General features: G+C 40.9%; 1 protein-coding gene across 3 annotated transcripts in view; it reads right to left on the reverse strand.

Annotated features, from left to right (window-relative positions):
* Positions 1-16,347, reverse strand: part of ppp1r9a (protein phosphatase 1, regulatory subunit 9A) — a 262,073-nt gene that overhangs the window by 175,737 nt on the left and 69,989 nt on the right. For all 3 annotated transcript variants that reach the window (XM_063043820.1, XM_063043819.1, XM_063043818.1), the window contains exons 2-3: positions 12,579-12,711; positions 629-749 (exon numbers count right to left, since the gene is read on the reverse strand). In XM_063043820.1, the coding sequence (XP_062899890.1) occupies positions 629-749; positions 12,579-12,711 (254 nt within the window). The remainder of the gene's footprint in view (positions 1-628; positions 750-12,578; positions 12,712-16,347) is intronic.

The raw sequence follows: 16,347 nt of genomic DNA on the forward strand, positions 1-16,347 counted from the left end.
ATCATCTTAGCTTACTTGCAGAGTCTCAATTTTTGCAGATATCAATGTCCAACAAACTTGATTTACATAAGCAACAATTTAAGAGACTTAGCAATGCACACAATAAAAGAAACCATATTTTCTCGTCGATAAACACTTCAGTAACTCTAAATGATGCTGTTTACTAGCAGTTAATAACAGCTAAGCAGGACAGACATGCAAACAGTGTCAATACTAAAGATTGAAGCCCAGAAGTTGAGGCCCAATGGCCAAGTCCCAGGTCTATAGTTTCACTGGGAAAGTTGGAGGTCTGATGTCTGTGAGTCCAATGGAGGCTGGAGGCGGCCTGTCCTGGAGTTGGGGGACTGTCTCTGTGAGTGGATGGGAGGGAGGAAAGAGGTTTGTATTGCTGCTGTTGCTCTGCTGAACATTGTGGGCATGCGATGTTGGCACTGGAACAAGTGGCTGCACTTGAGCATTGACCTCAACACATCCTTGGTGTTGTTTGTTAATGCGAACAGCCCATTTCACTGTATGGTTTGATGTACAAGTGATGAATAAATAAATCCAAATCTGATTTTATACGTGTCTATGAAACATTCTACAGATTAGCTAAGTATGTAAACATTCTAATAACACTTTTTCTTACCTGCTGTCTCTCTGAGCTGCACCTCCTTCAGTAACAGTCTTCACAAAAATTCCTAGTTTTTCTAATCCTGCATCCGCACCAACTCCCATTCCTATAATACTGATGCCGAGACCATCCTCATCTATGGAGCAAGAATGACAATTAATATGGCATAGGGTCAAGCTTAAATAATACACTTTACAACATCATCAACAGCAGTTTTTTTATCTATGATAATGAATACATAGAAACATAGAAATCAGAGAAATCTACATAAAAATATTTTGCTGATTGCATACCCAGGTAGAGAAAGTGAATATGAGCAGATTGAAGATTGTAGATTGAACTGACTCACAAACATCTCAAACCATGCCACAAAAGACATACCAACACGAATGTGGATCATGAATCAGAGAAGGAGGAATAAGGAGAGAAAGAGCAAAGGCAGCAAACAGCATAATGACTTTTATTGTGAAAGTTAGGAGTTTAAGAATAGGCAGACTTGCGTTAATGTTGATAAGGCCACCTTGGAGTGCTGTACATGGTTTTTTTACCTTCCAAAAGCAAGACGTAGTAATACTGGAGACAGTTCAAAAATGATTCATCAGGTTAATTCTTGGAATTAGAGGTCTGTCTTACCATGAGAGACTAAACTGCTTGGATCTATATGCATTAGAGTTTAGAAAAATAAGGGATGATGTTATACAAATATACAAGATCCCAAGCAGGTTTAACACAATAAACATCCAGATGTTTCACTGATGGGAGAGTCACAAACAAAGGGACAATTATAAAATAAAGAGCTGGTCATTTACAACTAAGATGTGAAGAATTTTCTCCTAGAGAGTGAAATTTTCTGGTGGAGGTCCAATCATTAGATATATTTAAAGTGGAGATGAATACATATTAAGAAATGCGCTTTTCAACCATCTAAACAAACTAGTGATGTTATGATCTCCCAAAGGATTCTGCGAACTTAACTCTTCTTAAGGATTCTGTGAACTTATCTCTCAGGAACGCAGGTATGGCACCTCAAAGCCAAAAGTCAGTCTTCTCTGGGATGGCCATTGCTGGGACGGACTTCAAGCCAGATTAAAACACTGAGGCCCAAGAAAAGAAAACAATCTGATGTTCAGCCCCACTATTCCACGTGAATTAAATCACTGAAGCTTGAGAGCAGAAAACAAACCAGTGTTCACCCCATTATTCCCTGACAATTAAAACGTCATGCCAGATTAAAGCACTGAGGCTTCAGAGTGGAAAATGAACCAGTGTCCAGTGGTATCTACCAGCGTTTGACCCATCTACTTCTCTTCTCGCGACTACCAGTGAGCAGGAGGTGCAGGAGTCTCAGGTTTTGCCCTGCAGCCATCGGGCTCCTGAGCTGGCTTCACTCACCTCAGCGCTGAACTGACTCCGCAGCTGTAGACTCACTTTCAGGGACTCTGCAGCTCAGGCTCTATATATTATTTGTTTTTTTTTATTATTTGCAAGATTTGTCCTCTTTTGCATAGACTTTGTTGAGTGTGGTTTTTCATGGATTCTACCGTGTTTCTTTGTTTTGTGGCTGCCTGCAAGAAGATGAATCTCAAGGTTGAATATATACTTAAATCATAAATTTACTTTGAACTTGGATATTTGAAGGATCGAGGAGCTGAAGGTTTGGGAAGCTAGCACACAAGAAGCTAAGGCCAGAGTGGATCGGCCACGATTATACTGAATGGTGAGGCAGTCTTGAGGGGACAGGTAACCTACTCCTGCTCTAATTTCTTGTGCTTCTGTTCTTGTAATCTTAAACTTGGTTACTAATGCTGATTTCAAGAAAATTTTAGAAGTTACTGTGGAATTTCACTGACCATTCAAATCAACTGAAAATGAAACAGAGATACTAAGAAAGAATAGAATGTGTGGCTGCACTAATGATTGTGGCTAATCAAAGAAGATGAATATGGAAAGAACAAAATTGTCAGAGGATGCAATTTTGCTAATGACTGTTTCGTTGCTATGGAGTGGAATCCAATTGAGAAATAGCAGTTGTGTAAAGATGGGCATGTACTTTGAAATATCAAAGTACTTGAGAAACAACAATTATTTCATTCTCCTTATGCTCGTGTACAGGAAATGACACGAAACAATCCTGAATCTTGCAGAAGTTGTCGAAGATGGAACCAGCAACCAACATGACTAACAGCGACATTCTGCAGACAGTTCACATAAATACTTCTTCTTACCGTTCTTTTAAATATACTTCTACTACTAACCTGTGTGTGATTGAAGCCTGTAATTTACATTTTGAGATTCTGTAATTTACAATGTTTTGTGCCGACTGACTGATCTGGCACTTTTGCTGTCTCAGAGAGAATACATTGCAGTTGAGAGCAAAGTTGGGAAGGGAGCATACTGTCCGATGTTGGAATGAAAAACTGATGATCGGCTCCAATTCTCCACCAACTCACCAATTAAAGCATCAAGAAAAATTGAAATCAACAAGAACGAGAGCAAAAGGTGAGCAGGTGTTCAGCATCCTCTGCCTACATTTGACCAGTCTTCCTCTAATTCACTGCGACCAGAGGAAGGTGCAGGAGTCTTGAGTTGTTTGGCATGGTTTATGAATTGGACTCGTCTCCAGAGGACTCCGCAGTTCATGTTATATGTGCTTCTAGTTTCCGGTTACTCCTTTTATTGCTATTTTGCATGATTTTGATCAGGGAGGACTGGCTCTGTGGCCTGGAGATAATGAACGACACAGCACTAAATTGAACTGAACTGAACAAAACAACGTTCTTGGAACACTCACAATGCGCTGGAGGAACTCAGCAGGTCAATCAGCATCAGCTGAAAAGATTAGTCGACGTTTCAGGCCGAAACCCTTCGTCAGGACTGAAGGAAGAACTTTGGGGAGGGTTTGAGGAATGCTGGTACTTGAAAAAACAGTAATTATAAAGACAAAGGGGTGGGGGAGGGGAAGCAGGGAGGTGATTGGCAGGAGAACAATGCGAAGTAGTAGAAGGAGGCAGAACTATGAGGGAGGTGATGTGAAATAGGGAATAGGGATAAGCCAGTCACCTCCCTGCTTCCCCTCCCCCACCCCTTTGTCTTTAAAATTACTGTTTTTTTCAACCACCAGCATTCTTCAAACCCTCCCCAAAGTTCTTCCTTCAGTCCTGATGAAGGGTTTCGGCCCGAAATGACAACTAATCTTTTCAACTGATGCTGACTGACCTGCTGAGTTCCTCCAGCGCATTGTGAGCATTCCTTTGACAACAAGATCTGCAGATTATTTTGTGTTTAGAACATTCTTGGACTGTTTCCAAGACTCTGCAGTTTGATGTGTAATATTCTTTGTACTATTCACTCATTTTTTGTTGTTGACGTGATTTGTTTTTTTTTTGCACGTTAATGTTTGATACGCCCTTTGAATGGGTTCCATAGTGTTTCTTTGTTTCATGGCTGGCGAATTTCAAGGTTGTATACTGCATACAAATTTTGATAATAAACGTACTTTGACTCTTTAAAGGATGGATTAAAATAGAAGATAACAGCTGAAAGAACATAAGAGTTGCAGCTTTATTTCTCAGGTAAAGGATATTATGCACAGGAGGTAGGGGAGCTGGGGGGTACTTTGGGGTTCTAACATTTAACTGTCATTAATTCTTTTGGGGCACTCTTCTGTTTTTGTAGATGGTTGCAAAGAAAAAGCATTTCATGACGTATATTGTATACATTTCTCTGACATTAAATGTATCTTTGAAACCTTTGATTTAAAACAACCACTCTGAAAGGGATATTTTAATATCTTTAGTAAAGTAAACTTTTGGTTTAATTATATCATAGGGATTTGGATATCACTGGGAAAACCGAAACTGATTGTCGACCTCCAATTGCCTATAAATTGAATGGATTTATAGGCCATTTCAGAATTAAGTATCAACCAAATTGCTGTGAATCTAAATTCACAGAAAGAAAAGATACTACAGACTTCTTTCCTTATATTCAAACAGTTTTTGTGAGTCATATATACCTGTGTTTTATTCAAAGCTGACTCAATGAAAAGATTTAAAATTCCCCCTACAAATAGAAAGGAATTTGAACTTTTCCATGTATGAGCCAGAAAAGGTTGTAGATTGTTTTCACAAATTAAGAGAGAGATTGAAAGGAAAAAAAGAAGAGTTGGGAGGGTCCAATAGTATTTTATGTGGCCCTGCTAGATCTGATGATGGATTGCTGAAAGAGTTCCATCCCAGATATGCTCAAGTCAATCCACAATACAGAGGCAACTGTTTCAAGAGGTCAAAGGCATCAAAGTTGGAGCTAGGTGAAGTGACCACAGGTAAAAATACAGTGGCATATACACTGAGTGGCTACTTTAATAGATACACTTGCTTATTAATGCAAATCTCTAATCAACCAATCATGTGGCAGCAACTCAATGCATAAAAGTAAGCAAACATGGTCAAGAGGTTCAGTTCAGACCAAATATCAGAATGGGGAAGAAATTTGACGTAGGTGACAGATCTCTCAATGCACAACATTTCAAACCTTGAAGTGCAAGGGTTACAGCAGTAGAAGACCACGAACATACACTCAGTGGCCACCTTATCAGGTACAGGAGGTATCTAATAAAAGGGGCCACTGGGTGTAGAATGCCAAAGGCTCTGCAAGTGAAATTTATGAAGTTCAGAGTAAAGTGATTATCAAAGTACAGATACATCACTATATACAACCATGAGACTAATTTAATAGCAAGCATACTCAATAAATCCATAGAATAATAACCATAACAGAAACAATTAAAGACCTCACCAACTTGGGCATTCAACTAGTGTGCAACAGACAACAAACTGTGCAAAGACTAAAAGAAAGAAACTTGTTTGTTTGCTACATACACCTGTTAGGGTACATTCTCCAGATACCTTATAAGGTAACCCTAGCCTTCAGCCAGGAGCAGATATCACCAGGTGGTTCCCAACCTTCACAGAATGTTTCGACCCTTAACCATTACACTCTCCAGTTGGTGGGCCGGTAGTGGTGGCCAAATCACTGTCCATCTGCTCCTGGCTTCCAACTTCCTTCCTCTCATCTACTCCAAATCCAACAAGAGGCTCATTCTGCCTCTCCCCCCATCCTACGAGCTGTTTCTTTTTTGCTCCTTTCGTCCAGGCCCAGAGCTGACAACAACCGGCACGTTGATTTGGCTGGGAAACCTCTGCAGCCGATCTCCACAGGGAACAACCATGCCTGCCATCCCTTGTCTTTACACTCCTGCACTAAGGGCTGGTACTTCAAGGCCTTTCTCTCATGGGCCTCTTCCCATCCCTCCTCCCACGGCACAGTCAGCTCAACCAGAATTATTTTCCTGTCTTTAGTTGACCACAGTACAATGTCCGGGCATAGGTTTGTGTGCACCACATCCTTCCCACATCGACCCTCATCTCCCAGGACCTGGCCGTTAGCAGCAGATTGGGCTTTGGTTGTTTGGTTATGAAAGGCCTGGCTCCCTCTTGGATGAAAGTGATGGCCTTCCTCAAATCTGTGCCAGCCATCCTCTTCTTGCATCTCTCTCACTCTAATGTGTCAGCAAGAACCAGAAGCACCTTATCATGACACTACCTATACCGTCCTTGAGTTAGAGCTGTCTTACACCCGGACAGTACATGAGCCAGTGTTCCCTTTTGACCACAGAGCTTACAGTTCGGGTCCTCTCTCATCCCCCATGTGTACAGATGTAATGATGAAGGAAGGGTGTCATACACGGATGGCAAGAGGAAGGAAATACCTAAGGGCTCCAGTCTCCATAACTCTGCCCATGAGATCTTGCACTTGGGCAGATCCCATTTTGTCCAGGCACCCTGGGACCCTTGTTCCACTGCCTTTGACATCCGCTTCTCTTCCTCACGGATCCCTACTTCTGCCTGTACCATATCGCGCCTGTTCCTTATGCTTGCGTTTCCCCACTGCTGGAAGTTAACTGAGCCGAGGCCTTGCCACCTGACGCAGGGGTTGTCGATAATATCTTGCAGCTTCAGAGAACACAATGCCTGCTCCACAGCTGCGTTGGCTGCCCACTTGCGCCCAGATCTGGTTGTAACGCCTGCTTGTTTTACCAAGACATCATTGGAATCTCTTAAGCTTAACAAGGCTCTGCATTTTGCCACCTTCAATTCCTCCACAACAGATGACAGGGGAGGCTGCAGTTGCCCAGATTGAATACAGGTGTCCCTCACTTTTTGATTGTTCGCTTTACGACACCTCGCTGTTACAAAAGACCTACATTAGTTACCTGTTTTCGCTAACAGAAGATGTTTTCATTGTTATGAAAAAAGACAGCACACGAAAAAAGGTAGCAGCCAAGCTCCTCCCCCAGAACTGCATTCTAGCCAGTATTGCTTAACACGTGCCTGCAAGCATCTGTGTTTTATGTCGATTTATTTTGAGCATCCGTTAGCAAGATAAGTTCTAAGGTATCCAAAAAGCCTAAAAGAGCTCGTAAGGGTATTACACTTAGCGTAAAACTAGACATAATGAAGCATTCCAATCGTGGTGAACGAAGTAAAGACAACGTGAGTTTGGCTTGTGGAAGTTGACGAAGATGATGTTGAAGAGGTTTTGGCATGACCAAGAACTGATAGATGAAGAGCTGATGCAATTGGAAGAGGAAAGGATAACAATCGAAACCGAATGCAGTAGCTAATGGACCGAAACTGAAGTTGTCCAGGAACTGAACGTGAAACAACTGCATGAGATTTTCGCTGCAATGATTGCAGAAAAGTACGACTTTAATTTTGAAAGGGTGCATAGGTTTAGGGCATATTTGCGGATGGTTTGAGTGCTTACAAAGAACTGTATGATAGAAAAATGCGCGAGGCTAAGCAATCAAGCATACTGTCGTTTTTCAAGCCTTCCACATCAGCTACAACAGACGGCAAACCTCGACCTTCGACATCGAGGCAGGCAGACAGAGAAGATGACCTGCCTACCCTGATGGAAACAGACGACGATGAGATGACACCCCTGTGTCCTACCAACCCAACCTCCAGATCGCGGATCGATACATTGCCGCGAAGAATGCAGTGGTGCAGAAGTAGCCAGGACGCACTTAGTACCTCTTTAAGAAAAAAGCCTAAATAAACAAGCTAATTAATTAGGTGCCACCCAGCAAGTAAATGTCGGCCCAGATCAGAGGCAGCGCAATCGGCAATCACTCGTGATATCCTGATCTGGGCCGACATATACGTGCCAGGCGGCACCTAATTAATTAGCTTGCTTATTTTGGCTTTTTTCTTAAAGATGTGCTGGGTGCGTCCTGGCTACCGCTGCACCCCTGCATACTTCGCAGATCGGTATCGGTCCGTGGCCTGGAGGTTGGGGACCACTGCACCAACCCAACCTCCAACGACTCAGCCTAACACTCCATCATCAGTGTGCTCGGTGCTGTCTTCCCAATTCCGGTAAGTGATACTATACTGTACATACATTATTTCTACTTTATATAGGCTGTGTATCTTTATGTGTTATTTGGTATGATTTGGCAGCTTCATAGCTTAAAGGTTACTGGAGAGAGTGTTTCTGCCGAGAGCGCTTGCGTGAGATTCTCGCTACAGTGGACAGTGTGGCAATGATTGTAGAAAAGTCTTTCTACTTTATATAGGCTGTGTATTTATCATATCATTCCTGCTTTTACTATATGTTACAGTTATTTTAGGTTTTATGTGTTATTTAGCATGATTTGGTAGGTTATTTTTTGGTCTGCGAACGCTCTCAAATTTTTCCCATATAAATAAATGGAAATTGCTTCTTCACTTTACCACATTCCCGCTTACGAACCATTTCATAGGAACGCTCTACCTTAGGATGGCGGGGGAAACCTCTATAGAGGCCCACTGAAGAGAATCTTGGAGGAACTCCCAACCATCTCCACTGGTGCTTGTTGGTTTTCCTCTCAATGCCCTCTACAGCAGTCATGGGGAACTCAAAGTGTGAAGAGCCAGAGAAGCCTGGGCAGAAGGCCATATTAGTACAGCCAGGTCTTGAATTTACCGGGAAGTCCGGATTTGTCGATATTCTTCAGCCATTCGTCTATCTGCTTCACAGCATTGATGACATTGGCCCCATCTGTCAGTGACACATTAAACCACTTCCCCAAGCATTTTATCGGGTTACCTTCGATGGAAGGGCTGACCTCACCCTGAACTTGGAGACTAAACTTGCTAGTAACTTTGCCCTTTCTGATCACCATACACCTGGACTTCTTGGCCTTGAAGGACATCCTCGCCCAAGTGGCTACATTGTTCAGGGTTTCCAATACCCATCTTGCTTGGACATGCGACACAGTTGTTGTAGTGATGTTGTCCACGAACCCTCGTAGAGCCGGCTGAATAATGCCTGACTCCAGCATCAGGCCGCGGGTTACACCTTCTGCTGCTGGTAATAGGAGGTTCATTCCCATGATAAATAGGCGTTCAACCAGTGTGCAAAAGACAACAAACTGTGCAAAGACAAAAAAGAAAGAAATAATAAGCATAAATAAACAATAATATTGAGAACTTTAGATGAAGAGTCCTTGGAAGTGAGTCCATAGGTTGCGGGAACACTTCAATCATGGAGTACGTAAAGTGGAATGAGGTTATCCCCTTTGGTTCAAGAGCCTGAAAGTTGAGGTGTAATAACTGTTACTGAACCTGGTCTGAGTCCTGAGGCTGCTGTACCTTCTTCCTGATGGCAGCAGTGAGAAGAAAGCATGACCTGGGTGGTGGGGCACGCCGATGATGGATACTGCTTTCCTGCGACAACATTTCACATAGTTATGCTCAATGTTGGAGAGGGCTTTACCCGCGATGCACTGGGCCGTATCCACTATTTTTTGTTGGATTTTCCATTCAAGGGCATTGGTGTTTCCATACCAGGCTGTGTTGCAGCCAGTCATTATACTTTCCACTACACTTCCATGGAAGTTTTTCGAAGTTTTAGATGTCATGTTGAATCTTTGCAAGCTCCTGAGGAAGTAAAGACGCTGCTATGCTTTCTTTGTAATTGCATGTACATGCTGGGCCCAGAAAAGGTCCTATGAAATAATAACACCAAGGAATTTAATGTCGGTGGCCCTCTCCACCTCTGACCCTTTGTTGAAGACTGGCACATGGACCTCTTGTTTCCTCCTCCTGAGGTCAATAATCAGCTCCTTGTTCTTGCTGACATGGAGTACGATGTTGTTGTTATAGCACCACTCAGCCAGATTTTCAGTCTCCCTCCTAAATGCCAACTTATCACCATTTTTGATTCGGCCTACAACAGTGGCATTGCCAAGAAACTTGAATATGGTATTGGAACTGTGTTTAGCCACAGTTATAAGTATAAAGTGAGTAGAGTAGGGGGCTAAGCACACAGCCTTGAGATCCACCTGTGCCAATGAAGACTGTGAAGGAAATGTTGCCAATCCAAACTGACTGGGTCTACAAATGAGGAGGCATTGAGGCCACAATCTTGCTGCTTATTGATTAGTTTTGAGGGAAAGATGGTACTGAATGCTAAAGCTGTAGAAGATAAAGAACATCCTGATACATGGATTTTGCTGTCCAGATGTTCCAGGGCTGAGTGATGAATCAAAGAGATGGCATCTGCTGAGGACCTGTTGCACCGGTAGGCAAATTGGAGCAGATCCAAGTTGCTTCTTAGACAATTGATGTGTTTCATCACTAATCTCTCAAAATAATTCATCATTGTGAATTTAAGTAGCTGTGCAATGCAATAGTGAAAGGAGGAATTAATTTTTAGGATGGTGAATGAGGACACAATCAAATTAGTTGCTTTACCATAGGTGCCAGTGTTGCACTTCTTCAGCAATATTGGCATTGTGGTCATCTAGGAGAGTGAACAGTATTCCACATCCCATACCCATACTGCACAGTAGAAACACCTTTAGAGTGATAAAAGGCAAGTCCCTTACTGTAATATAGTGAGTCCCGGGCCTACTCTTGTTGCCATAATATTTATGCGGCTGGTCAGCCTGAATGTCAAATATATGTGATTAGGCTCATTTACATGGTCACTGCCTGTCACTGTTGTGGTACAAATATTACTTACAATAATCAGCCAAACTTAATCCTTGTTTTCAAAAGGCACAAAGATCTAAATTTCCTGACTTTTGAGTGGCATTAAATACGTCCAATCATCAGCAGACATCTAATTTCTTATTATATCAATGATAAAGTAGCTGAAGTTAATGGAACCTAGGAATCTGGCTGTAATATTTATTTCAGGCAAGTCAGCATTTAACAAAAAGGGTTGCACAATCTTGAATAGAAATTGTTAAGGATGAGATTACGGAGAACCTGGAGGCACATGATAATATAGGCCAAAGCCAGTATGGTTTCCTGAAAGGAAAATCCTGCCTGACTAACCTACTGCAATTTTTTGAGGAAATTACAAGCAGGGTAGGCAAAGGAGATGCAGTAGATGTGGTGTACTTGGATATTCAGAAGGCCTTTGACAAGGTGCCGCATGAGGCTGCTTAGCAACATAAGAGCCCATGGAATTACCGGGAAGTTACTAGCATGGGTGGAGCATTGGCTGATCAGCAGAAAATAGGGAGTGGGAATAAAGTGATCCTATTCTGACTGGCTGTCAGTTACCAGTGGAGTTCCACAGGGGTTGATGCTGGGACCGCTACTTTTTACGATGTATGTCAATGATGTGGACTATGGGATTATTGGATTTGTGGCTAAATTTGCCAATGATATAAAGATTGGTGCAGGAGTGGATAGTGTTGAGGAAACAGAGAGACTGCAGAGAGACTTAGATTGTTTAGGGGAATGGGCAAAGAAGAGGCAAATGAAATACAATGTTAGAAAGTGTATGGTCATGCACGTCGGTGGAAGAAATAATCAAGCAGACTATTATTTAGATAGGGAGAGAATTCAAAATGCAAAGATGCGAAGGGACTTGGGAGTGCTTGTGCACAATACCCTAAAGGTTAACCTCCAGGTTGAGTCAGTGGTGCAGAAAGCGAACGCAATGTTGGCATTCGTTTCTAGAGGTATAGAATATAAGAGCACGGATGTGATGTTGAAACTCTATAAGGCCCTCGTGAGACCACACTTGGAGTACTGTGTGCAGCTTTGGGCTCCTTATTTTAGAAAAGATATACTGACATCGGAGGGGGTTCAGAGTAGATTCACGAGAATGATTCCAGAATGAAAGGGTTACCATACGAGGAAAATCTGGCAGCTCTTGGGCTGTATTCCCTAGAGTTCAGGAGAATGAGGGGGGATCTCACAGGAACACTCCAAATGTTAAAAGGCCTGAACAGATTAGATATGGCAAAATTAGGTAGGGTAAGGGAGTCTAGGACAAGAGGACACGACTTCAGGATTAAAGGACATCCATTTAGAACAGAGATGCAGAGAAATTACTTTAGTCAGAGGGTGGTGAATCTGTGGATTTGTTGCCACAAGAGGCTGTACAGGCCAAGTCATTGGGTGTATTTAAGGCAGAGATAGACAGGGCATCAAAGGGTATGGGGAGAAGGCAGGGGAATGAGGATGACTAGAAGAATAGGACCAGCCCCTGACTGAATGGCAGAGCAGACTCAATAGGCCAAATGGCCTACTTCTGCTCCTATATCTTATGGTCTTACAAAATATGTATGTTTATATCATTCAATATATTTTATAGTCATGCACATTTCACTACTGTCCTTTTCTTTCAATATCCTATCTAAAACACTGTTCTCATCATCTTTTGGCTATCCCTCGTTATATCACAATTTTCAGCATGTTGTTTTTTGTTAGACCCCTCTCCTCACAAACTGGTTCATTTATGTTTTATGTAAATAGTTAGTCCTGTAGACAATTGATAATTCCCTTTATGTTTCTCATCTTTTCTAAAGAAATATGTAATTCAAGTTTATTATTTCCCTTTCAAACTCCAGGACAGAACAAGAAATTTCAAAATTAATTGTGGTTCTTATTCCTACCTTTCTCAAGTTCTACTGGGAAAAGATCCAACCTTTCTACACGCTTTTCCAGTTCATATTCAGCAGATGCTGCAACTGGATCCACTTCATCATTTCTCCTATCATAGTCTTCATTAGAGTAAGTGTGGAAAACCTGTTAAAATAATAGATTGAATTTGTGGTTAGTTCACTTAGAAAAGCAATGATCAAAACAACAAGAATCACTTATTTTTCTATAGCATATTTGCTCAAAAGTTGCAAGACTTTGAGAAGCATAATTAGTGTAAAGTAGTCATTATTTTGATATGTCAGTTGTTTAAAAATGAGAAAATACTAACAAGGCAAAAAGAGAATTTCATATGCAAGTCCAAAATTTATAGACTGATGAAAATAAATGACAATAAGAATATCTAAAATAAGAATATTTGGTCCATTAAGACCATGTCACCTCTATTTCATAGAGATCCAGTTAGTCCCACTTTACTGGAAACATAAGAGCTGCAGATGCTGTAATCTGGAGCAAAAATAAGCCACTAGTGGAACTTAGCAAGCTGAGCAGCATCTATGGAAGGGAAAGAATTGTTTCAGGTTTAAATTCTGCTTCTGGACCATAGCCATACAAATTATTTCCTTCTGGGCATTTATATAGCTCAATTTGAACACTACAAATGAATCACCTTATACAGGTCCATAATCCCTTATCCAAAATTCTGATATCCGAAATTCTGAAATACGAAAAGCTCCGAAAACCAAAGTTTTCTTCGTGGAGTGTGAAGCTTGTTGGAACATGGCTTGTTTGGCGTGCCAACAGTTGACGTCATTCAGGTGTGACGTGGCAGCACTAGCAGAGGCCGCCAGACATCAGTTGTAGCTCAGCGCTCGTACTGGTTACACGTGCATTTGCTGTTCGCTGATATTTTGTGTTCACTACTGACTTTGTTTAATTTCACTGTGAAAATGTCAAAAAGAGCTGCAGATACCCCTATGGGTAACAGTGAGAAAAAGAGAAGGAAGCACCTATCATTATCAATAACGCAGCAAGTGGAGTTATTGCAGAAGTTGGATCCTGGTGTGTCTGTGCGGCATCTTACTGAAGAATAAATATGGTGTCGGAACTACCACTAAGTATTTACACTCTACATTTATTCCAATCAGTCATTTACCATGTGTTTGATTCGGTTCGTTTGAAGCTGTACATTTTTATGTTTTGTTGAATATTTTTGTTGGAAATAAAATGTACTAGTGTATTTATGGTCTATAATTATCCCATTATTTCATTTATCAGTATATTACTCTATAAGTAAACTGTAATAGTATTTGTAAAAGAGCGCGGATCAGGAAAACCCGAAGTACTCTCTCCAGCACTCGTTGTTTGAGCATGTACAGACTTTCCTTGTCATTATTCCCTAAACAATACAGTATAACAACTATTTACATAGCATTTACATTGTATTAGGTATTTTAAGTAATCTAGAGATGATTCAAAGTATACGGGAGGATGTGCGTAGGTCCAGAGCTCCCCCGGGTCCTAAAGTCCACGCGCACTGAGACAGGTTAATTATCAATTTTCTGAAATCCGAAAAATTCTGAATTCCGAAATGCAACTGGCCCCAAGGATTTCAGATAAGGGATTGTGGACCTGTACTACAATGCCAGTTGCAAATTCCAGACCCCAACTACTCATGGCAGAGAAAAAGTTTAAGCTCATTTCACTTTTGGTTCTATGACCGATCAGTTTTATTCAATATTCCTGGCTCTTGACCATTCAACCAACTAAGATGGCTTTTGTATATATCTACCCACTTCCACAACTGTAAATAACCAGATTCTTTGGCAACTTCTTTTGCCCCAACAGGAACAATTTCTCCAGTCTAACCAAATAATTATGATCCCTCATTCCTGAAATTATTCCAGAAAATCTCTTCTCCAAATCTTTCCTAGTGTTGTCCACAACATTCTAGTTGTGGCCAAATCAATGAATTACAAAAGGTTCTGACTTCCTTGCATCTACTTATAAAGCCCAGCCCCCCATACATTTTTGTGACCACTTTCTCAACAACTCTGCCACCTTCAACAAACTAGGCTCTGATTCTGCCAGATTTGTTTCTGAAGCTCTTTTAAAATTATGTAATCTCATTTGCCTGATTAAAATGTAACACCTGTATTTCTTAAAAAGAAATAATATTTGCACTTTTCTACATCTCCTTGAGGTCTATTACTCTCCTCCTCACAGTTCTTATAACTTCATGTTTAGTGTCATCTACAAATTCAGAAATTACACCTTGTGAACCCAAATCACTACATTGCATTAAAAGAATAGCCCCAGAATCAATCCTAGAGGAACTCCATGATATATCTTTCTGCCATCTACAAAATTTCACTACTACTTTGTTTCTTGTTATTTAGCCAATGTTTATGCAGCATTTATGCTATTTAACAGGTTTCAATACTGATAACGACTATGTGAAACTTTATCACAGGCCATATGAATAGTACATCAACTATACTTTCTATGTATTGTCCACCTCTGATCACCTTGCGCTGAGGGGCTTAACAAAGGACAGTTGAAAGTCAGCAAGTTGCTCTGGATATGAGCTAACATTAATAATATCAGTGAAATAGATAGATTTTAACAATAATCTAGCAGGTTCATTATGACTAATATAAGCTTTTTACTCTAGATTTGTTTAGTTAATGTAATTTAGACTTCACAGCTGCTGTGTTCAGATTTGAACTCACTTCTTCAAATCATGTGTCCTGACCGCTGCATTATTAATCCACTGACAACCATCACAAGTCTATAATTAGTTTACTATGTAACATTTCTAAAAAAAAACATCTCTAAAGAGAAAATTCTAGATCAAACAGGGAGCTAAAAGGTGGTTCCAAATTGTGTGTAAAATATACTGTATAATCCATATTGGGATAAAGGATTAATGCAGCTTAACTTACTTGGAAGATTTTAAAGTTAGCTCCATGTATCCAATCATATCTCAAGGTAAGAAAATCTCCCAACTTTAAGATTTCAGTTATTCAAAGGACTGGCATAATATTGCTTTTAGGATTGTAATATCTTCCTCAGCAGTCCCTCCCGGTTGAGAATGACAACTTCTGCTGCAGTTCTGTGGTTTTTAAACTGACTGATGAGCGTTATGCAGGATCCACAAATTTTTCCAAAGATGGGGCATATGGAGTTCATCAGGGTAGATTAAATAAATACCTTAGTTCTGCCTTCACCAAAAAAAGAATACAATTAACTACCAGCTATGTCAAGAATTCATATAACACAGAAAATGGACCCCTCAACCACTACATCGATACTCATTGTCAGAATCAAAAAAGAAAATTAGTGAGGTAGTATACATGAGTTCATTACCCATTCAGAAATCTGATGGTGGAGGGGAAGAAACTTCCGCTGAAATGTTGAGTGTCTCTGTTCAAGTTCCTGTAACTCCTCCCTCATGGCAGCAATGAGAAGAGGGCATGATTGGATTCTTAATGAAGGATGCTGTCTTTTTGCAGCAACACCTTTCGAAGATTGCTAGCTCCATCATGGACACTAGCCTCCCCACCATCAAGGATGTGTTTATAACTTCCCACAGCTTTTTCCAATCCTGTGCAGTGGCCCCTCCGTACCAAACAGTGATGCAACCAGTTAGAATACATTCCAATGTCTATGCCATGTTAGCAAATGAAGAGCTTAGAGACAGGAAGGAACTGAAAGAAATCAATGTTCATAAAGTACTAGTACTGGGGAATTAATTGGATTAACAAATCCCTAGGGTCTGAC

This window comes from Mobula hypostoma, chromosome 3, assembly GCF_963921235.1.
Source record: "Mobula hypostoma chromosome 3, sMobHyp1.1, whole genome shotgun sequence".
In the NCBI taxonomy this organism is placed as follows: domain Eukaryota; kingdom Metazoa; phylum Chordata; class Chondrichthyes; order Myliobatiformes; family Myliobatidae; genus Mobula; species Mobula hypostoma.